General features: G+C 33.0%; 1 protein-coding gene across 1 annotated transcript; it reads left to right on the forward strand.

Moving 5' to 3' along the window:
* The first annotated feature begins 681 nt into the window (after window positions 1-681).
* On the forward strand, window positions 682-4,393 carry LOC145628125 (putative disease resistance protein At4g27220). The gene has a single exon (XM_081680442.1). The coding sequence runs from the start codon at window positions 853-855 to the stop codon at window positions 4,330-4,332; it is 3,480 nt and encodes a 1,159-aa protein (XP_081536568.1). The 5' UTR covers window positions 682-852; the 3' UTR covers window positions 4,333-4,393.
* Window positions 4,394-25,420: the final 21,027 nt, after the last annotated feature.

Here is a 25,420-nt window from a genome sequence, read left to right on the forward strand (position 1 = left end):
CCATTTTCTTTTGCTCCATACTCAAAATGGCTGAGATATAGTTGGATAATTTTGTTTAAAACACTCAATCTATTACTTACTGATTGCCTGATTTCTCATATATAAGGCTATTCATCACGTTCCATTTTGTACTGTAATATCCAGAGCTGATCCTGAGGCATGACTTCAATGTAACTTTAGCCCGTTTTTAAAGCATGGTTACAGTAGTTTATTCGGATTTGCTTAAAAATGTAAAAAAGGTCAAGACAGCTAGAGGTACACCATTTACTAGTAATTCCTTTTTCTGTATCCTATTTTAGTCGCCATTTTCTTCTTAAAGTTGCTTCATGTCCTGAGAAATTACATTATCCTTCCTCTAAACTTTTATTTGATCTTCTCGGGGTAGCGAACTAGCGACTATGATTGGTATTTCTCTGATAAACTCCAATTGATTTGTCATTGGTCTTAATGATATTTTGTGTCATCTTGAAATATAATGGAATCTGTGAATATAATAGTAATCATAGTTCACTAGAAGTAATGACTGAGAAATTGTGCAATTATTTCCCTACAACATTATACCTACATTTACATTTCCTTCTGTGAGAATTTTTCATAAACTGTGAACCTTATGATCTTAATTAGTTGCTTTGAAGTTTTATTCTTAATGTTCAACCATCAAGTGCATGATCTGATGTGTGTTTTTAATGGTGAAACTTTCATAGTTAAAAGAGTTATAAGCCAAGTTATTACACATGGCTCTCTTTCAAAGATGTTTTGATTACTGATTTTGACTCTTTCTCACTCTAGCACTGCTAGAAAGAAGCCGAAGAAGGTAGAGAGTGCCACTGCAAGCAAATCCTCAGCAATTTCATGGGAATCAGCAAATTTATAAGTTGGGTTGTTAGTTTGCTGTTCAGTAACTCTGCTCAAGAACCTGGGGGAATTGATAAAGAGCTTGAGCATGATGACGATCAGCCAGGAAACAAGAAAAGAAAAACAACTCATGAAAGCATGGTGATTTATGATCACGAGCAAGGGTCTTCTTCAGCTTCCAGTTCCCAGCCCATATGTCACTCGGATTGGCTATTATCTAATGATTCTTCTGTCTGTCATAAGAAGTGGGCTCTGAAATTCAAAACAAATAGACTATTTTCTCGAGCCCTTGATGTTTGTAAAGAAGTTGAGCACGATGAGATTCAGCCAAAAAAAAAGCGAAGGCTGGAGGTTCAACACTGGTTAACAGCTGTAGATAAAATTAGAGACGAGGTTCAAAACATAGCAACAGATGATCAGAGCATAGAAAACTTCACTTCACAAGTTGATGAATTGTTACAGACGGGTCACTTTCCGCATGGATATGTATTGCCTGATCATAGCCCAATAAAATTTCTGCTCCCGTCAAAGAATCCAGCAGGGAAAATGTTTGCATCGAATACTGCAACTATTCTTGAATGGTTGAAAACTAATAAAAGCTGCATTGTTGGTGTGTATGGGATGGGTGGTGTAGGGAAAACTACTATGTTGAGATGGATATATAATGAGCTCCTGAAACAGGACACCTTTGGACGTCCTTATTGGGTATCTGTCACGCAAAGTTGTGATGAGCACAAACTGAGAAATGAAATTGCTAAAGAGCTTGGTGTGGACCTCTCTGGAGAAGGTGATGATAGGAAGAGAGCAGCTATTTTACACGAACGATTATCCAAAATGAGCCCGACAGTACTTTTCTTAGATGACATGTGGAAATGGAATCCATTCTTGGGAAAGGATATCGAATTTCCTCTTAAAGACAGCTGTTGCAAGATCATTTTAAGCAGTCGTTCATCTAAATTGTGTCAAGAAATGGGATGCAAAGACTTTACCATCAAGGCAAAAGTTCTGCCGGAAGGTGAGGCTTGGAACTTGTTTGTTGACAAGCTTGGACATTACAACACACTTACAGAAGAAGTAAAAGGAATCGCAAGATCAATAGCCAAAGAGTGTGGTGGTTTGCCACTTGCAATTGCTACAATGGCTCGCAGTATGACTGAGGTGGTTGATGTCCGTGTATGGAATGATGCTCTAAATGAGCTGAGACAATCTTCTTGTGAGCAGAGTGACATGGAAGAATACGTGTTTTCAGTATTGAAGTACAGTTACAATCGCCTTAATGACCAAAGGCTGCAGAATTGCTTCTTAAGTTGCATACTTTATCCTGAAGACAAGAAGATAAAAAGGGAGGAGGTAATAGATGAATGGATTATGGAAGGATTGCTGGATGATGTAGGGAGCAGATCAAAGCAGCTGAACAAGGGCCATACAATCTTGAATAAACTGATAAACTCATGCTTGTTGGAAGTATGCACTGATTATGGTGGTAATGAAGGTGTTAAGATGCATGATTTGATGAGAGATCTGGGTATTATGATCACAAAAGGATATCCTTGTTTCATGACAAAATCAGGACTTCGACTGCAGGAAGTACCAGAAGAGGAGCAGTGGAGCAAAGACTTAGTGAAAGTTTCATTAAGTTGGAATGATATCAGTGACATTCCATGTGGTGTGGCACCTCTGACACCAAATCTTACATTGCTCAAGCTCAATAGAAATCCTCTGACAGTGATCCCAAAATCATTCTTTCTGCACATGCCAGCCCTCACAGTTCTTAATTTATCTAGAACTAATATTCAGAGGTTACCAGATAGTGTTTCTGATTTGGAAAATCTAAGGGCTCTTCTACTTGATTCGTGTGACGAGCTAACATATGTTCCATCTTTAGCAAAGCTTTCAAAATTGAGGGTACTGGATCTAAAATATGATATAAAGCTTGAAGAAGCGCCAATGGGGATAGAAAGATCGAAATGTCTAGAAAAGGTAAGCTATTGGCCATGGGATATATCTGACAGCACTCGCTTTAATAAGCTTATTCAATCTTTACCTTCATCATTAAGTTGCTACAGATTCTGTCTTCATGACCCGAAATTGTTCAAAACCACTTATTTTTATGGTTGTTTGAAGGATTGGAACCATAAAAAATTTTGGGTGGATGAGAATATAGTGTTTGTAGCTGGGGCAGAAATAGTAGATGACAAAACCACTTATTTGCTCCCAACAACAATCGAAAAGCTGGAGATACTTGAATGTAATGTGAACAAAAGAAATCTGGGAGATGTTTTTCCTACCTTGGGTGTGGCAATAGACTTGAGGGTATTGTCTGTAAGTTCTTGCAAAGGGTTAAAGTACATATCATCACCATCATCATTAATTGCAGGGGATATGAATCTTTATGATCTGCCTGATTTGAGAGGGATAATAGAATTCGGAGGATGCTCTTTTTCCAAGCTTCGCCGTCTAGTAATAGAATTTTGTCCAAAAATAAAAGTCATCTTTCCCCTCATGGAGAAGCAGCTTTCTCTTCCAAATCTGGAATATTTTGTGGTGTCAAATTGTGAGGAGTTAGAGGAGATATTTGAATCCAACTCTGTTCTTGCTCTTCCTAATTTGGTTTATTTAAACATAGGTTTTCTACCAAAGTTACGAAGACTTTACATGAACCTGCATCTCTGTACTTCGCTAGAAAAGCTTTGTGTGTGGGACTGCGAAGAGTTGGAAGAGATATTCGAGAGCAGTGGCAGCAGTAGCTCATCATCTACAACTTCACAGAGTGAGACAGAGACACTAGTAGTTGATCCCATGAATGCTTGCAATCCACAACCCAACCTTATCTCTGCTCTCTTCAGATTGCAGGAAATAAGTTTGGGAAATTTACCAAAGTTGGGAAGCATTTATAAGGACCTGCACCTCTGTACTTCTTTGCAACAGCTTGAATTAGTGGATTGCCCGAAGATAGAGCAAATATTCGGAGCACCCAAATCTGTACTTGCTCTCCCTAATTTATGGAGGCTAAAATTACTGAGGCTACCGAATCTGAGCAGCATACATAGAGGGCTACTCCTCTGCACTTCTCTAAGGTATCTCATCATAGGAGGTTGTTTAAAGCTGAAGAGGGTGCCATTGTCCCACCACCTTCTTTGTGATGGCTCATCGTCTAGTTTACTTTCACTCCCCTCAAGGTCTGACAACCCGGAGTTGTGGGAGCTCTTACAGCGCAACTACTCTGAGGATGCGCGTCTCCTATCTGATTTTATACGGGATCATGCTGAACTTCAAGAATGTAATCAGAACCAGTTGAAGCTGAAAAGAAAGTGGAGCGACCCTGATGACAATGCTTGTGCTTTCACTGATTATGTCAATCAAGTTTCACTACCACCCTCCCTTCAAACTGTAGGTGATGATGATGAAGATGAACAAAATGATCAAAGGAAATGGGGTTCATCCTTATCCTTATTTCTCCCTCTTGTTAGTTTTTGACATTTAGTTTGTAAATTAACTTTGTTATATGCGTTTGGAACTTAATGTGCATTTGGAATTCTCTTCTTATAAGTGTTTGGTGATCATTTAAAAGAAACTCAGAAAATAATGACTAGTACAATCTCATATTGTTAAACAATCATATAATAACATGTTTAAGGTAAACTGTCAAGTTATTGATTTGCTTGTTCAAAAATTCTGTGAACTTTGCTCTCTACAGTCTGTGTAAAAGATTTGATCAAATCATCGTTATCTTGACTTTAGCCTTTAATAGTTCTAGTTCAAGTCTTCATTGGGTAATCATAAATTTGATAATTAATTCATATTTAATGAGCTACTACTAAAATACATACTATCGGGTAAAATTATCATATTTAAGTCTGAAGTTGCATGAGACACTCAGTATTTTCTAATGAAGAAAGTGTAAAACATAGCTGATGAAGGAACACACCTATTTCCTGATAAATTTCGTGTTTAGAAAGTGTCATTAGTTAGTACACACTTTTTGACTAATCCATAGAGGCATAAGCAACTACAACCATACATATGAGTGATATGAGTTGCATCTTACATGATCATAATTAATCGGTTTTTTTTAGACCTGTCAATTTGGGTCAACAGGTCGGGATCGGGTCAAATTTCGGGTTTTTTTGGGTCATTTGGTTCAAGTGGTTTAAATTGTTTGGATAAATACAAATTATGATAAACTAGGTTAGGTTAATTTTCAATAATTATTTTTTGTATTAATACTATATAAAAAATATTTCAAGTAATTTAGTTGTATTTATATCAATTGAAATGCTAAAGAACAAAAAAAATTGGCAGAAAAAACTACACTAAGAATATGTTCAAAATTTGTTGTTATGTTCTAAATTATTTTTTTAGCTTATGTTCTAAATTTTTTCCTATATTCTAAATTATTTTTTCGGCTTATGTTATAAATCTTTTCTAGTGCTATAATTTTTTTTTTCAACTTATGTTCTAAATTATTTTTCTTATGCCCTAAAATTTTTATTTGCTTATGTTCTAAATTTTTGCGATCTTCTAAATTCTTTTTTCTTATGTTTTTTCTGTTTATGTTCTAAATTTTTCCTACTTATGTTCTTAATCTTATCTGCTTTATGTTCTAAAACTTTTCGTATATTCTAATTTTTTTTCTATGTTCAAATTTGAACTCCTCAAAATTACAAAAATATCATTACTAAAGGATCATTTTAGATGGTTAGATTTAAACTAGTAAAAGCCTAAGATTAGTTTTTATATAAGCTTGGGTTCTTGTATAGAGGAGGGTTCTTACATGAGCCTTACTGAGTGATGCTACACATACAATACCATTGTATGTATGCCACATCAAAAAGGGAGGAAAAAAATAAGAGGGAAAAAAGGTGGGCTCTAAAATGCAAACCAATTAAAGGCTGCCAACAATGGTTGTATGTGGGTGGCCCACATACAACCATTGTATGTGTAGCATTTTCCAGCCTTACTCTATATATATATTGCATTCGATTCTTGTTACATGCAACTTTCATAGGAATTGCGGACTCCTAGGCAAAATATCCTAATCATGTTTATTGAAAGATAAGAGTATATACTTAAATATTAATCCGACTAAAAGAAAAAAAATCAACCAAATTTAAAATAAATAACCCACCACCACCAGCACCACCTAGTTGTACATAAATAAGATTGATTTAAAAAAATATAAGGGTAAAATGGTAAATTTAAACCTAAAAACTTATCATAAAAGGAAAGAAAAAAATTACAAGTAATGTTAACTAATAACTATCCAAATATGGCAAAAGTTACGAGTAACAAGAATATGAGGTAGTAAAAATACTTCGTGATAATAATAATAAACTTCGACCCATATAACATTATTAAGTCCAAACCCAATAGCCCAAATTTGCCCAAACTCCCTCAGACCCTCGTTACTATTCACTGGAAACCCTCAATCATTTCAGCCGTTCCACTCATCATTTTTACTCAACTTTCATTTTCCCTGTCAATAACATTTTCCCTCTTTTGAGTCTTTCATCTCACTGCTGCTCTGGTTCGTCTCTTTGTTGCTTCGTCTGACTGCCGTTTTCATCTCACTGAATAGTAAAATACTCGGTAAATTTATTCAACATTCTCTTTTCATTCACTTGCATTATTCATTTATTCGAATTTTATTTATTGTTAATTGACATTTTCCAAATTAATTGCAGCTTGTTAGGATGGAAGATGGAAAAATTGGTGCTCCAGACAAAGTATCCGTTGCCTCGAAAAAACCTAAAATCAAACGAAAGAGGATGATAGATCAGTCTGAGATATGGGAGCACTTTGATATGGAAATGACGGAATATAGCATTCGAGCCACTTGTAAGTATTGTAAAGTCTAGTACAACTACAAGTCTACAATTCCAATAAAAATGGAACTAGTCCTTTATCTAATACACCTAATGACTCTAAAACTAGAGAGGTTGTTATATTATATATACTCGTGTATCGTACACCCATGGGTATTTGCTCTAAAAAATTAAACTTAGATTAGTTGGGTGTACGATAACAAATTCTACTAAAACTAAGCAAGGTTTGCTATCTTTTGTAGATCCTACCAAAACTGCAGTCACAAGTGGATTGTTTTATCATAAATTTGACCCTGATGGACTTAGGAAAGCCTTGTCTTTCATGTTGATTGTTGATCAACTTCCTTATAAGTTTGTTGAGGGCGAAGGTTTTAGATTTTTTTGTAATATGATGGACCCTAGATTTCAAGTGCCTTCTTGGCAAACAGTGGCAAGAGATTGCTTTGAGATGTATTTGGTTGAGAAGAAAAGGCTTAAAAGTGTCCTTAAAAATTGTAATTCGAGGGTCTGTTTGACTACTGATGCTTGGACTTCTATACAACAAATTAATTACATGTGTTTGACTGCACATTTTATTGATAATGATTGGAAACTTCAAAAAAAAATTCTCAACTTTTGTTCCGTTACAAGTCATAAGGGTGAGGAAGTTGGTAAAATGATAGAGAAATGTTTGCTTGAGTGGGAGATTGATAATATTTTGGCTATCACTGTCGATAATGCCAGCTCCAATGACATTGCCATTGCATACATGAAAAGAAAGATTAATGAATGGAAAACTGGAGTTCTTAATTGTCGTTACTTGCATATGCGTTGTGTGGCTCAGATCATTAATCTGGTTGTTTGTGATGGCATGAAATTTGTTCATGAGTCCATCACTCGTGTAAGACACGCTGTGAGGTTTATTAAGCAGTCACCTACACGATTGTTGAAGTTCAAGAAGTGTGTTGAAGATGAAAAAATTGCTAGCAAAAAATTGTTGTGTCTAGATGTGCCTACAAGGTGGAATTCAACTTTTTTGATGTTAGATGCTGCTCTTTCTCTTGAGAATGCTTTTGAAAGATATGCAGAAGAGGACCCTCATTATGTGATTGAACTATGTGAGAGGGAGGGGAATGGGCGTCCCACATTTGATGATTGGAGTAATGTTAGAAGGTTTTCTGAATTTTTAGGAAGCTTTTATGAGCTAACTTTGCGTGTTTCTGGAACTTCATATGTGACTTCAAATTTATTTTTCCATGAACTTGTCAATGTTTCTTCCCTTTTGAAAGAGTTGTGTGCTTCTGATGATCCTGAAATGTGTTCTATGGCTCTTAAAATGAAGGACAAATATGACAAGTATTGGGGTAATCCTGAAAAAATGAACATGTTGATTTTTATTGCTGTGGTACTTGATCCTCGCTACAAACTTGATTATGTTGAGTGGATGATAAAAGAAATTTATGATGAGTATATTGCTCTTAAGTTGGTTAAGAATTTAAGGGAAACTTTAAATGCTTTGTATGAGGAGTATCGGGTCTTACCTCCAAATAATATTAATAAGGAGGAAATTTCAAGTAGTAAGGATGAAACTCAATCTCTTTCCACTCAAAAGAAAGTTGAGGCATTGAAGAGTAAGTATAGGAAACAAAAATGTGAAAGAAAAGGAGAATCTAAGATGGAGCTAGACAAGTATTTGGATGAAGAAACAGAGGAGGACTTTGAGGAATTTGATATTTTAGGGTGGTGGAAGTTGAATGGTCAAAGGTTTCCCACCATGAAAAGAATAGCTCGTGATGTGTTAGCATACCCCATCTCCACAGTTGCTTCTGAAAGTGCATTTAGTACCGATGGGAGAGTTCTCGATCCATTTAGGAGTTCACTAAGTCCCAAAGTTGTCGAGAGTTTGATTTGCACTCAAGACTGGTTACGAGCTTCACCGTATGGAGTAAATGTTGAAGAGTGTTTGGAAGAAGTGGAACAACTTGAACAAGGTTATTTACTGCAATTTTTTTTTTTTTTTTTAAACCAAATTTACTGCAATTTATTTGTACTGTATTATACTCCTTTATATTTAACAAATTCTGATCTTACATTTTTGTTTCTTATTTGTGCATATTCTTAAACACAAGACTTGCTTAATATGAAACTTCCGGAAGATGAGCCTGTGCCTGCAATTGAGATTGAAGATAAGTGAAGATTACAAGCCTGTGCCTCCAAAGTTGGCTGCTCAGTTGTTGATTTGATGCTGACTTTTTGAAGACTTTACTTTATTAAGTATTATTAATCACCTAATTACCTAATACTTTGCTTAATTTTATTTTTTTTGGTTGGTGGAGATCTTTGCTTGTAATTGTTGGAATTCTAATACTTCGTACTCAAAATTGATGGATTATTGGTCCATAATTTAAAAGATTTGATGAGTTTATGCATTTTTGTTGATGTGTTTATTGCTCATTTCAAAACGGATTAATGGTCCATAAATGAAGTGAGCTATTCCACTTTCTAATTACGGCACTACTCCATAATTTAGGCTTTCTCTTTGCACATTATAATAGGCTTCAATTTGAATATTGGAATGATAATGTTTTTTCTAATACATTAATGTACAACTAAATTCAAATATCAGTCAAATTAGACAATCACATTAGAGTAGAAAAATTCAAATCAGAATATCTTGTTTTAGAACAAAACTATAGTAATGAGATTATTTTATAATGTTCTTCATTTTGTAACAATGATTTACTAGTTGTTCTTATTTAATTTGATACCATGGAGGAAGTTTTTTTTTTTTTTTTTTTTTTTTTTTTTCAGTAACCAATTTTCAGTCATGTTGCATACATTTGGATTATTGGTCACTTTTCCTATTGATTTAAACAAAGAAAACAAAAATTATTACATTCAGAAGATAATATAAGGCAGGGGAGATTATTTCGCCTTTCTGAAGTCTAATTTGGCAGGGGATCGGAGATTATTTCACCTTTCATCTTTGTAAGGTCTAAATTCAGTTGGTTTTCTGTATGTACTTGCTGTATACTCATATGTATTTTGTTTTTTTTTTCCCCTTCTGCTAGGCTATTCATCTCGATCTGCTTGTTTAAGTAGTTTACTTGGATTTGCTTGAAGACTGCTATAGGTACACATTTTACGAGTTGATCCTTCTTTTGTTTCCTCTTTTAGTTACCATATTCTTCTTATAGTTGTCTCATGTTGTAGCTTCATGTCTTAAGAAATTACGTTGTTCTTCTTCTAATTCTTTATTTGATATTCTTTAGTCCATGAAAGGTCCAACATATTATTTTATTACAGTTTTCCCAGTTCCCAAATGCTGATATATTATGCCACAAATTCTCTTTTAAAAATATATTGTAGCAACTATGATGCATGGGTATTGCTCTGGTAAACTCCAATCGATTTGTCATCGGCCTTAATGTTCTTTTGTGTCATTCTTGAAATAAAAACAGAATTTCTGAAAATATAAATGATCTTAGTTCTCTAGAAGATATGGAGTGCTGAATTGTGAAATCATTCCCCTATGGTAGTATACATAGAGGGCTTAATAAACCAACCCATACTTGCTCTCCATAACTTATGTAAGCTGAACTTGCGAAGCCTAACGAATCTGAGCAGCATACATATAGGGCTACTCTTCTGCACTTCTCTAAATGTGTGCTTCATAGAACGCTGCTTCAAGCTGAAGAGGCTGCCATTGTCCAATCACCTAATTTGTGATAACTCACCGTCTACTTTACTTTCACTTCCCTCGGATTCTGACAACCCAGAGCTGTGGAAGATCTTACGACACGACTACTCTGCTGATGTGTGTCTCCTATCTGATTTTATACAGTATCATGTTGAACTTCAAGAACATAATCGGAACCAGTTGAAGCTGAAGAGAAAAAGGAGTGACCTTGAAGATAATGCTTGTGTTTTGAAAGATTGTATCAATCGAAATTCACTACCAGCCTCCCTTTCTACTGCAAATGATTATGATGATGAAGATGAGCGAAATAAGAAAACAAAATGGGGTGCATCCTTATCCCTATCCCTCCCTCCTTGTTAGTTTTTGACATTCTGTACTCTATGTATTTGCCAATTGGTGCAGCACCTACTTGTAAATCAACCAATATTGCAATGTTTCTTTTATTGTCGTATTTTCCCACAATTCGTTTTTTTTTTTGTTTTTGTTTTTTTTTTTTGGCAATTAGGTTACATTTGTTTTGATGGAAACATGCTCTATGAAATAGATAATCCTTGGAAAATAATCTTTAATGGAAAAACACACTTGTAAAAATAGAGAGTCAAAAAGAAGATGATGGGAGGTGAGAAAAGGGATATTAGGATTAGGAAGGAAAATGCGGCATTCCTTACTTTTTGAAATGAAAATGTCTATGGTGGATTGCAATTTGATTTATAGCTCGGTTAGTTGAAAGACCACCTAAATTTCTAGGAATATGTGGTGTTAGTAGAATTCTAATAAAATAAGCCAATTTGCCTATACCTAGCGGAAAATTGACTGTAAACAAAGATTGTTTTCAGACAAATTCGATTGATGTTTGCAGCTATATTTGACCATTTTTCTGGCTAAGTTCTTTGTTCTGTGGAATTCTGGTTGGTATTGAAAGGATTAACGAATGTGCTAGCTAATTTGATTAACGACAATTAACAATAATCGAAGAACGAAACAAAGCAAAACAAAGACAAGAATGAATTTACCGTGGGAACCCGAGTACTGGGAGGAAACCCACCAATCCACTATGGAGTAACTTGATGATGATGATTAAAAGCTCTCAAAGCACCATGAAAGCTCACACCTCACTTAATTCACTCTCTTAATCCCTAAGAAGATGAACTAATAACAAGAGGCTTTTCTCTCTCTTTTAATCTAGCATCATACCCTAATAAATGACTTACAATGAGTATATATAGTCTAAGAGTACAAGAGTAATCAATGGCTAAGATTAAATTTCAGCTTACATCGACTAAAATCGAACCGTCGAACAGAGCAGCAGAGGTTCGACCGAACCTACCTCTGGTTCGGCCGAACTTGAGGTGGTTTGGTCAGACCTCCCTTGGTTCGACCACACCCCTGCTGGAAGTGAAAACTGCTGCGCTACTGCCATGATGGTTCGGCCGAACACCAAGAACACTTTGGATTGTGTTCGGTTGAACCTCTTCCAACATCTTCCAATCTTCTCCCTTATGCCTCCATACTCTTGAACCACTCTCCACACCTTACAAAACCCAACAGGTATTGTGTCGTTCCAAATAAGAATTTCCGTGGTTTATCTTTCAAGGTAAACAAGGTATGAGTAGCAGAATTGTCTGAATTCAAACTTAGTTTTCTTGTTTAATCCACCTGAGGGACTTGAGTGCATTGTTTCAGATCCTTTCTGCAGCATACGCAACGGCGGCCAGCTGCCATAAGAACTACTTGGCTCACCATAAGATAAAAAAATGCTCATGCTTCTAACCCAATTCATGTTGCAACAGTGTCTGTATTATACCACAGCATTGATAGTTCATGTTTCGGTCTGAAATATTTTTGGGCCTATTAATTAAAATCAATCACTTACATGTAACATAAGAGGATACTTTGTTTGCTTTTTATTTGTTTAGTGCATGGATTACGAAGAAGGCGAAGATGTTGGATAAGATAATCAGTTTGTAACCTTAAGAAGTAGTCGGAAAAATCCTGCTTTTTTCTTATACATTACTTTGGAAGATACAAATCATCATTGCATTTGGAAGATTGTTATTAAGGCCAAGATATTAGAAAAATTATAACTAGGCCAGTATGAATTTAAAAGTTAACGTATAACTAAAAACTAAAACTAAAGTCAAAGTTTAGTCAAACTAGACCATCATATTAGCTAGAAAGTTAGAAACATTCAAATCAGAAGGTGAAGAGAACAAAGTTGTATAATACAATTGTTTAGATCAAATATTTGGGCTCTAAGTTTATTGTTCAAATTTCGAGTAGAATTTGAATAGCCTTAGGCCCCGTTCTTTAGAGCTGCTCTGCTCTGCTCGGCTGAAATCTGCTCTACTCTGCTCTGCTCTGCCCTGCCCTGCTCTGCTCTGTTGTGCTTTGCTTAAAATTAATATTTAATATTGAATTATAATAATAATAATTATTATTATTATTATTATTAGTATTTAATAATAATAATAAATAATAAATAATTAATATTTAATATTTAATGATAATAATTAATATTTAATAATAATAATAATAAATAATATTTAATAATAATAGTAATTAATATTTAATAATAATTATAATATTAATAATAATTAATATTTAATAATAATAATAATAATAGTAATTATAATAATGATAATAATAATAATAATACTTATAACTAATAATAATAATTATAATAATAATAATAATTGATTTTTATAATAAAAAATAATATTAAGATAATAAATAATATTTAAAGATAATACTAATTATTAATTTATAATAATAATTATAATAATAATAATAATTATTATTATTAAATAATATTTAATAATAATGATAATTATAATTATTATAATAATAATAATTAATATTTAATAATAAAATTTAATGATTAATAATAATGCGATAGTAGTAGTAGTAGTAGTAGTAGTAGTAGTAGTAGTAGTAGTAGTAGTAGTAGTAGTAGTAGTAGTAGTAGTAGTAGTAGTAGTAGTAGTAGTAGTAGTAGTAGTAGTAGTAGTAGTAGTAGTAATGAAATCTGCTCGGCTCTGCTCTGCTCTGCTTCAATCTGTTCTGCTTTACTCTGCTCTGCTGAAATCTGCTCTGCTTTGCTTTGCTCTGCTCTGCTGAAATCTGCTCTGCCCAGAAGCTCAAAAGAATAGGGCATAAGTTGGCTTAAATAAGAATAGATTTTAGAAAAGAAAGTTGGGCCAGAGTATGAGTTTGGTTTAAGATTGTGATTTTTCCGTAAAATGATCTTTTAACTCTAATTGTGATTTCGTCTTTGTTGCTGTTGGATTGCTCCTATGAATGAAACTTAGTTCCCTGTTGGGATTTGATTCAATAAAAAATAAAAAAATAAAAAAATAAACCTATCTAAACTTTCATTTCACAAAATTAGTCCATATATTAAATAGTCAAAAATATATAAATAAAAATTTAATTTAATAGTTTACCACAAAATAATTTTATTCGTATAAAACTGACAAAATATTTTATAAATTCGTTAAAAATTACGGGAGATTAAAATAATGCCCGCTCGTGTTTTGGAGCTTGTTTTGATTAATTTATCAAATTAATAGCCTTCTTTGGGTTTGAAGAAACTCTACCTTTTTTTGGTTTTTTTTAAATGACTTGTCCATTATCAAAAGAAAAAAAAATCAAATAGATTACTGAAATGTAATTATATGTTATTGAAGATACTATTTGTAACATTATAATCATAAAGTTAAATTGATAATTGAACACATGCTAATCCATAAATATAATCTATTTTTCAATCACGAAAAGATATCGTCAAAATAAAAAGAGTACTAAATTTTATTCCTTTAATTATTTGGATCTTTGTAGAGCATTAATTTGTTCCTGGAGGCGGTGGTACACAACAACAACTATTTTCCCGACAACTTGGAAGAAGTACTGGGTAGTATTCACGACATACTTCTACGCATTGATCAACTTTTGTACATGATTTTCCAGGGGGGCAAACGCTCCCTTGGTTTGGCGTAATAACTCCATTGCTACCTATTTAATTAATCCAACAAATTCACACAAGATGTTAGTCAAATGTATACACACTTAAAAATTTTAATATAAATTGATACACAAAAGTTTAAAATGGAGAATTTAAACTCACCTAGAGACATAAAGACAAGCATTAGTATTACAAAACATGGGACTATAGAAGACTTTCTTGTCATGTTGTAAGAAATATATAAGATTGTTTTAAAAGTGTTGTACAACCTTAATCTTAATGATTTGAGGAATAAAATTTTAGTTGTGAATGAAATTGTTATTGACTTAGTGACTTATATAGTAAAAAGATGCATGTTTATTATGGAAATATTTATTATTTCATATAAATTATTACATATTGAAGATTTATGTTTTGGAAATAAATCATAAGTTTTTTTTTTTGGGTGCAAATCATAAGTGATTGTAATAATCACTAGAGATCTTCTTTTTTTGGAAGCATGATAACTAGATAATAAAAAACATAATCACAAACTCATACTTATTCTCACTAGAGATCTTCTTTTTTTGGAAACATAATCACTAGATAATAAATCATAAGTGATTGTAACAATCACTAGCCTTATTCTCACCGGATCCCTCTCTTATATTATATATATAGGGGAGGGATCCGGTGAGAATAGGTCCATGTGTGAGAATTTATACTTATATGAAAAACTGATTTAAAATTTAGAACATGTTAGTAAAAATTTAGAACAAAGGAGTTAAAATTTAGAACATGTGACTCAATTTAAAATTTTGAACACATGAGTAATAATTTAAAACATTTGTGTGAGTAATATGTTTAGAACATCTGATTTAAGAATTAGAACAACTTATTAAAAATTTGTAAAATTTGCTTTATGAAATTTTAAACATATGAGTAAAATTTAGAACATCTGATTTAAGATTTTGAACATGTGAATAAAAATTTAGAACAAACTGATGTAGAATATAGAAAGTGTGAGTAAAGAATTTAGAACATACGAGTAAAAAAATAGAACATACGCTTTAAAATCTGGAACATATAATTAAAATCTTAGAACACACGTTCTAAAATTTAGAACATATAAGTAAAAATTTTGGAACAAGTTATTTAGAATTTATGACATCAAACTTAATTAATTTATGGTTTAGAACATGTGAGTACTAAATTTGAACATTTTATTTAATTTAGAACACCTAAGGAAAAGTTTAGAACATCAGATTTAAATTTAGAACATACGAGTAAAAATTTAGACCATAAAGAGTGTTCTCACATAAGAAAAATTCTCACTAGAGCCTTCCCCCTATATATATATATATATACATATAAGAGAGAGAGAGAGAGAGAGAGAGAGGAAGACTCATGTAAGAACTTTCCTCTATATAAGAACCCAATCTTATATAAGAATCAATCTCATCCCTTTATTAGTTTTGATCTAACCATCTAAAATGAACCTTTAGTAATGGCATTTTTGTAATTTTAAAGAGTTTATATTTAGAACATATTAAAAATTTTAGAACATAGAAAAAAGTTTAGAACATAAGCTGAAAAAATTTAGAATATAAGCAAAAAAAATTTAGAACATAGAAAAAAAATTTAGAACATAAGCAAACAAAAATTTAGAACATAAGTTGAAAAAATAATTTGATTTATTTTTATGTTTTACTCTTGAGTTATTATGGTTTACTTTCGAAAGTTTTTTTTTTTTTATTTTTTTTATTTTTTATAGAGATAACCTATGTAGGAATCGAACCTACATCCTCTATGCATTTGCATAGTGCTCTACCAATTGGTAGAGCTAATAGGTTTTAGCATATATTTTTTTTTCCATATACCTACGCCTTTTTATATGTTCTAAATTATTTTCCTATTATCTTTTTCATCCATTACTTTAAATTTTTCCGTCTATGCTTTGAATTTTTTTTATATTATGAAAATTTTCACCCAATATTCTAAATTTTTTCTATCTATAATCTTAAAATTTCTCAATTCTATATTTTTTCACCCTATGTTCTAAACTTTTTTCCCTATGTTCTAAATTTTTTCACCCTGTATTCTAAACTTTTTTCCCTATGTTCTAAATTTTTTCACCCTATGTTCTAAATTTTTTTCCCTATATTCTAATTTTTTTCACCCTATGTTCTAAACTTTTTTTCCTATGTTCTAAATTTTTCACCCTATGTTCTAAACTTTTTTTCCTTTATACTAAATTTTTTCACCCTATGTTCTAAACTTTTTCTTGTGTTGTAAACTTTTTTCGCCTTATGTTCTAAACTTTTTGCCTATGTACTAAATTTTAGAACATAAGGGAAAACTTTAGAACATAAGGCGAAAAAATTTAGAACATAAGGGGAAAAGTTTAGAACATAAGGGAAAACTTTAGAACATAGGGAAAAAGTTTAGAAAATAAGGGAAAACTTTAGAACATAAGGGAAAAATAATACATAAACTTTAATTACCTTTTTCTTCTATAAGTAATTTTTTTATCTGGTATAATAGTAATTTCTTCATCTGATTTTTCTTCATTTTGGCCTTGCATTTTGCTGTAATTTTAAGAAATAAAAAACATTAGTAACATTCCAACATTAGTAATATATTTTAAACATAAGAATAGTTTAGAAAATGCTGAATATAGTTTAGAACATGCTGAAAATAGTTTAGAACATGATATCATAATTATATCACTAACAATTAAGAACACAACAAGAGGTATCACTAGCAAGAGGTAGATTTAATTTTTGTTCTCTTGTTGCACTAAATCTAGGTATACATTATCCAAATAGTACTTCATTAGTACTATTTGAATGGAAGCTTCATTAGTACTTCGTAATAAATGAATATACCTTTGCAATGGACATCATTTATCAAGGGCATCACAAAAACAAGTTGTTCAGGAATGTCACTAAGGATGAAAGTCTAACTGATCCGCACAAGAAGTACTACAAAAGTTGTCTTTGTAGACATTATATAGTTTTAACTATTTGAAAGATTCATTCAAGTCCAATGCATTTAAAGGTCTTTCAAGATTCAAGCAATTTCTAAACCAATAATCACCAACTTCCACAAATTATTCCCAATTAAGGAAAGAGACTTTCTAAACCAATAATCACCAACTTCCTCAAATTATTCCCAATTAAGGGAAGAGACCTCATATAAAAATAAAAAAGGAAACGAGACTTGTTCCAATATGAATACAAAACCACCTTGGATAGAAAAGAGCTAGCATTTTTGCAAGATTTAAGCATTTATTCTAACAGTTGGGAATCAGATCTCAGTCAAGATCAGTAACTATTGGCACCAAAGCAACTTTAGCTATACACTGATATCAGATCACAAACCTCATTAGTGGAAAGTACATCAGTTCAGACTTCAGAGTAAGAGAATGAAGCTACAAGTCTCAAGTTGGCTAGATACTTGTCAGCATTTTGCAAATAGCATCTTTTCATAAACATATATAAAAGAATGGTGTATCATAAACAAGAGTTTCGAACATGCTGAGAAAGAGTTCCGAACATGCTGAGAAATAATTTGGAACATGCTAAGCTTATTTACAAATCACAGAAGTCTAATACATTTTGCACTAATAGTCTGATATACAATAATCAAGAGCAGCGGTGAAATAATTCGAACATAAATCGAACTAATTAATATGCAAAAAATCGAACAAAATAATTCGAACATAAATAAAAAATAAAAAAAATAAAAATCGAACAAAATAATTCACGTAAAACCACCATTTCACTATCAACCAGTAAAGCAGCATTTCATTTCATGATCATCACAAATCACACTACCGCTAATGGGAAATGCAACAGTTGATTATAAGACATATAATACTTGACAAGAAGACAAATAATAAACATAAAACCATTAACATTCATTAATAGACATTAAACTAATTGCACAAATACGAAAAAACCGCAATTGATAAATCAAACTGATGAAATCGAAAATAAAAGAAAATTGAAAACTGATGATATCGGAAAAAAAAAAAAAAAAAGTCAAATTGATGAATCGCGAAAATCGAACAAAATCAACAATGAAAAATGATAAATCATAAAATTCGAACAAAATCAGGAAAATTCGAACAAAACGTATATAAATAGTAAAATCGAACATAAATCAAACATCAAACGAACAAAATCGAGTATAGAAATCGCGAAAATCGAACAAAATCAGTAATGAAAATCATGCGAAATTCATAAAATTAGAACAAAATCGAAGAAAATGTACCTGATTTGAGCAATTTAGGTTGTTTTAGCAGCAATTTGGGCTAGATTTTGGGATTTGTGGAGAGAGAAATTAAAGTAAAGAGGGTTGAAAGTTTGAGGAGAGAGAAAATATTGGACGATTGGGGAGGGTTTAGGGGTAGGTTTTTTGTTTTAATCTTGACCGCTCATCCTAATTTAATCCTACGGATGTGATTGGTTCTTATATAACTAAGATTCTTATATAACTATGGGTTCTTACCGGATCCCTCCCTATATATATATATATATATATATATATATATATATATATATATATATATATATATATATATATATATATATATATATATATATATATATATATATATATATATATATATATATATATATATATATATATCACTTTTATTCTAATTTTTCTTTTCGATGCTAGATGGTCGCGTCGGCAAGGGTGGGGGTACTTTCGGCTGGGATGGGGAATAGGGATGGAGGATGGGTGGGTGGGTTCTCCGGGGTAGTGCTGGGGTGGGAGGTTCGCGGAATTGCGGGGTAGGGGTTGAGAAAGGATTCGCAGGCAAGTAGGAAGGGGGAATGGGCTGGTCGTCGCCAGTAGCCAAGCTCGGTCGTCGGAGCCAGAGGTGGATGGTTGGAGAGAGGTAGGGTGGTGCCATGGTGGGTGGGGATTTGATTGGTTTACTTATTTTAAATAATTATAATAATTAATATATCTTTATATCTTTGCTGAAAATAAATTCAAATACACTACAAAATTTTTTGTTTGTGTGTTTAAAGATGAAGAGATGAGCATCCCTTCTCTTTTGTGAAGAAAGGTGGAAACCGTGTTGCACATAGTCTTGCAAAACTTTGTTATCAGTTTGGTGACCTTAGAGTATGAATGGAGAAATATCCAATTGATCTAAATGAATTTATCATGACTGTTTAATTCTCATTGGTTGATTAATAAAGGTTTTGCTTCCCGTCAAAAAAAAAAAAAAAAAAAAAAAAGAAAAAAAAGACGAGCTGCAAATTAGAAACAACTTAACTAAATCAAATACATATATACAAAAAAATAAGTACAACATAAATACATAATACAAAACATGTTACTTCACATATGATATTTCTTTTTGAAAGTACTTTAAAGGGAAAATAATTTTAAAAAAAAACTAAGAATGAAGGAAAAAATAACAATACGATAAACACAAAAATTTGATCCTAAAACCTCTAATTAAAACAATAATGCAATTCACCATCTTAGCTTAAGTGTAACCATATTTAAAAATTGCAAAAAATCAATAATATAATTAAATCCACATTAATAGTGGTATATAGCGGTACGTTATTTTAGTGGTACATAACAATGCGCGTCGTTTACTAAAGAATTTTCGTAACTTTAGAGATTTTTCATGTTTGGAAACATAGCTGGAGATATTTTTTTTTTTTTAAGCATGATCACCAAAGATTTGTAGAATTGTACTCCCTCCGTTTTTTTTTTATTTGCACCACTTTGGATTGCACAAAGTTTTAGGATAGTAATATAATATTGTGAGTGAGTGAATAAATTATTATTGTAAAAGTAAGATGGGGACCATAAAAAAGAAAGCATGTGAGAGAGGATAAATATTTTTATTATTATAGTGGGGACTATGGAAGAGAGAGAAATGATAAAATAAGTTGAGTGGGATTTTAGTAAGAGAGATAAATGATAAAATATAGTATAAATTTACCAAATATAGAAATGATGCATTTAAAAAAAACACCCCCAAAAGGAAAGTGATACAAATAAAAAAAACGGAGAGAGTAATCACTAGAGAATTTTTTATTTTTTTAATTTTTTTTTTAAATGTAAGTGTAATAACTAGTGATATTATTAATTTATTTTAGGAAAATTTGTCAAGAATAGGCCAAACTTTGCCCGATTAGCTCAAAATAAGTCAACCTTTTAATTAACTAAACTAGTGTGTCACATGGGCGTTTCCCCGGGATGTTACTTTGAGTATTTTTTTTAAAAATAAAGTGTTTGAAGTATTACTAATTTGGAATGTAATTTTGAATATTGAAGAGAATATAAAGAATAATATGTATCTCTTTGTTTTTTACTTTGGATGCAATTTTGTATTCTGTATTTAAATACATTTATGTGGAAGAATAGAATATAAATTATTGGTAGTTAAGATGGCAAGGCATGTAGTGTTCATTCCATGAGGTTAGTAGTTCAAACTCTTTCTATGCATTTTTAATTAACATTGCCATGAATTATTGAGTGGTGACATGGCGCGATGGTATGGGATTGAGTAGTGACGTGGCATACGTGGCATATAAACGGTTTTAGGAACGCTTTTTAATATATAAAGTATAAATATCAATATAAGTCGACCTTTATAGAGTAGCTTTTAAAAATGAGTGATGACCTGTTAAGTATAAATATCAATATAAGTCGACCTTTATAGAGTATCTTCTAAAAATGAGTGATGACCCGTTGGATTTCGGAGTAAGCGATTGTTTGGGTTGGATTTGCCTGCCAAAAAATATACCATTAAGGTATTAGGGGTCATTTTAGTTCTTAAGGAACCAAATTGAGCTCGGAATTATTAAAAAAATTAACGTAAATGCCTCGATTTCCATCAAAAAACAGTTGTACACAAATCGATATATTTTTAATACGCAATACGAGATACTTTCGTTATTTTTTTGCCAATTCCGAACTCCACTCGGACCCTTGATGGCCCCTAAAACCTTTACAGAACATTTTTTTACACGCAAATCTATAAAAAAAATTGAATTGGGTTGCAATTTACAATTTTTTAGTACTTTTTGGCTGCAATTTGCAATTATTTTTAAATGATTGGAATTTGCAAAAAACAAACATTAAATGGCTACAATTTACAAATTTTCTTACATCCTCCATTTTAAAATACTTGCTCCACTTTCCTTTTGCGTCCGTTTTTAGATACTTGCTCCATTTCTTTATTTGGAAAGTTTTCATAATATTTATTTCATTTCTCTCAACTAGTGGGACAAAATTTTATTACTTTTAGATTCTCTCTCCTCTAATTTACCTTACACTAACCCCACTATCTCCATACTATATTACTTTCTCTAATTTCTCCTAAAACTCCGAACATAAAGAAATGGAGCAAGTATTTAAAAATGAATGGAGTAATTACTAAGAAAATTATTTTTAACTACCCCTACCGGCCTACACCCCTGATATGTCTAATTTATATACTACCTCCGTTAACAATTATTTGCAACAAAGGGGGTCTGCGCGGACTCCTAGAAAAAAGTTTTTAAGTATGATTATTGAAAAACAAGGGTATGTGCTTAAGGCCTATTAATCCTACTACCAAAAAAAAAACACAATTAACCAAAAATCCAGAACCACCAAACCCAAAACCACCAACCACCGGAACCATCAAAGCCACCGGAACCACCACAGCCACCGAAACCCACAACCCAAAACCACCACCGAAACCACCGGAATCCGACCACAAACCCAAAAGAACCACCGACGAACCCCTTAAATTCTTCGACGACCCATCAAAACTACTATACCCCCACCGAAACCCTTTAACGACCCATCAAAAACCACCTGACTACTTCCCTTTGACAAACCACCAAATTAAAACCACCCCCATGAACCACCTAAATAAACGAAGAACCACCGAAACTCTTCGACTACTACCAAAACCAACCCTACGAACTCAGCGAACTCGACCAAAAAAATCACCCCCACGAACCACCAAAATCAGCGACACCCTTGCACCAAGACCCAAAAGAACTAACCCACAACCCACTAATTCAAATCCCGAACCCGCAAAACCAAGACCATTATTCCATATCTTAATTGAGCGTGTTTCTTATTCCATTCATGAAAAGTGGTTGAAGGAGGAGAGAGAAAGTTAATGTTGAAGAGGATAAAGATAGAGATATTAGATTATGGAGAGGAGGAAGAGGAAGAAGATGATGGAGGAGGAGAGAGAAAGATAATGGGGAAGATGATGAATAGATGAATATGGATTGATGATTATTGAAAAATAAAATAAGCTTAATTAGATTAGATTATTTTTTAATCAATTAAGGTTTAAGTATGTACTTGATGTTATAAAGTTTTAAGTAAGGGTGTTTTTGTAATTTCATTTTAAAAAGTTTCTAAAATTGGAAAGATTTGGGAATGTTGCAAATAATAGTTAGCACCCGTTTTTAGTAAATGTTGCAAATAACTGTTAACGGAGGTAGTAGTATTTTACCCCCGTCCCTTGGTCATAATTAGTAGTGTTTTTGGCTCTTTAGAGCCACTTTTATTTCTAATTGGTGTTTTATAGTGTTTTCGTAGATTTGGTTGTGTAGACACCCATTTGTGTCTCCCCAAAACCAAACCCAGTGATGAGTATCTTTCGCGTCGAATCATAATCGAATGAAACGAAAGTGTGGAAGGTCTAGTGTTGCGGAAAGTTTTATTTTCTTTTCTCCTCTCTCTGTTTTTGAAAACTTTATTTTAAGAAAATAGTCAATCCATTTTTGTTGGTCCATGATATGGGTCCAATAGTAGTGTAGTTGGATGGGGCTTGCAAAGACCTTTCCAATGATATATTATAAGCCCAATTCCGATGAATATTGAGGAAGTTATGGCCAATTTACCAAACTGGGCCCGGTTTGAGCTTTATATGCGGCCCAATGATCTAGGGGAGGTCCTAATATGATTTATCATTCCTAATGCAATTAGGAATGGTTTTAGTCTTCTAGAATATTCTAGAAGGTTCTTTTCATTCCTAATTCAATTAGCATTGATAAATTGACTTTGTTGACTTTTTAGAGTTTTAATCAAAATCAAACAGTATTTTCGAAGAAATTATATTATTTTATCCTCCAGTACAGTAAACTTATCGGATTTTCAAAAACGCGTTAAAATCGAGCTTGGCGCCTAACCCCAGGCCTTGGCGCCTGGAACCAGGCTTGGCGCCTGGCGCTAGTGCTGGTGCCTGGCGCCAGCTAGCCAGGGTTGGCGCCAGCTCTGTTTCCTGAGCGTCAGACTATGTTTTGTTTAATTTATCTTATTGGCTGATTTTCTCTATAAATATCGTATTAAAAACTCCGTTTTCATTCACCAATTCTCATCAAGTTTTCTTGATTATTCTCTCTCTCTTTCTCTCTTTCTAAACTTGCTTTTTACATACAAAATTCCGCATTCATTAGATCAAGAAACACCTAGCCATATTCGAAGTTGCCTTCGCCCTAGACGTGAAAGGTTTTAATTTCTGAGGGTTTGGTCCCAAATCTCTCTTTCAATTATTTAATTTAATTGTTTTGATTATTATTTTCCTTGAAGTTACTAACGTGTGTATTTTGTTATTAGAAAGAGGTACGAGACATCAAAGTAAGTACTTTATTGATTTATTGATGTTATGATGTAGAAATCATGTTTACATTGTTATTATGATATTCCTAGTATCATGTCTAGGGTATTTTTAATGTTAAATATGATTCTTTTATGTTTCCTATGTTCATCCTAATATATATGATTGTTAGTATCTTGTTAGGGTTAAAGATTTGATTTTTATAGTTTAGTGACATGCTAGGGCTTGCTATTAATCTTGTTAGTATCATGCCTAGGATCTTGCTACTATTATGCTTTAATATTAACATGAACATGATTATGATTATAATTATTATAATTTATGATAATTTATTATTATTATTATTATTATTATTATTATTATTATTATTATTATTATTATTATTATTATTATTTTGATGATGATTATTATTATTCATGTTTATTCTAATGATTGATTATTTATTATTATTTATTATGTTGCTTGATATTTATTCTTTATTGCTTGATCACACCTTTTATTGCATGTTTAAAGGGAATTTGTACTTGTAATCATGCTTAATAAGATAATTAATATTCTTGTTAGGTTTAATATGATTATAATTCAAGTGATCGCCAATAATAGATTTATTTGTGCATTAATATTCAACCAACATAGATATATTATAGTTCAGAATTATTAGAAAGCTAATATATTCAGTGAGGTCAAGTGATCGGAATGCCTGGGTGGAGGCCGCTTCCGATCAGTAATATTAATGAATAATTAATATTACAGCTTAATCTTGACTGAACCCTTCGGGTCACACCCAAGCATTCAACAAACCGAAACGACGAATTAATTCGGAAGGAATTAATTAGTCGACCAAGTAATATTTATTTAGACGTCGGAAATTCGAGCTTAGAGCGTCGAAACCGAGCGTCGGAAGTCGAGTCGAAAAATAGTGAAAGACGAGACGATAAATAGTAATAAATCAACAAAAGACCAAAATACCCCTAGCATCGGAATGCCCAAGCAAACCGAGTGCTAAGGGCGTATGGCCTAGCATGGTGGCTAGCATGCGCACCAAGCCGAGCCTAGGCTGGCTGGTGCGTGCTAGCGCACCCATGCTAGCATCGCAAGGCTAGGCGCTGCCTAGTGCGTGCTAGCATGCTAGGCGCAACCTTGTGCGCGCAATGGCTAGCAAGCCATGCCGCAACAAGCTGTAGCAGCTAGCACGCTAGGCGCGCCAGCTCGCCACAGCTAGCAGCAGCATGGCTAGGCCATTGCTTGCTGCCTAGCAGCGCTGGCCAAGGCACAAGGCCAGCAGCAGCCTGCACAAGCATGCTGGGCTTGCTGGCCAGCAGCGCCTGGCAGCCCGCATGCGAGTGCTGGGCCTGCTGGGCTTGCTGGGCGTGGCTGCCACGGACAGCAGCACATGGCAGCCCACCTTGGCTGCCTTGGTGCCCAAGGGTGGGTGCCATGTGGCTTGTGGTCATTGAGTGTGTGTGGAGTGAGGTGGCCGGTTATGGGAGAGGGAGTGGGGAGCAAGT

Source organism: Chenopodium album, chromosome 4 (assembly GCF_948465745.1).
Source record: "Chenopodium album chromosome 4, dcCheAlbu1.1, whole genome shotgun sequence".
Classification (NCBI taxonomy): Eukaryota; Viridiplantae; Streptophyta; class Magnoliopsida; order Caryophyllales; family Amaranthaceae; genus Chenopodium; species Chenopodium album.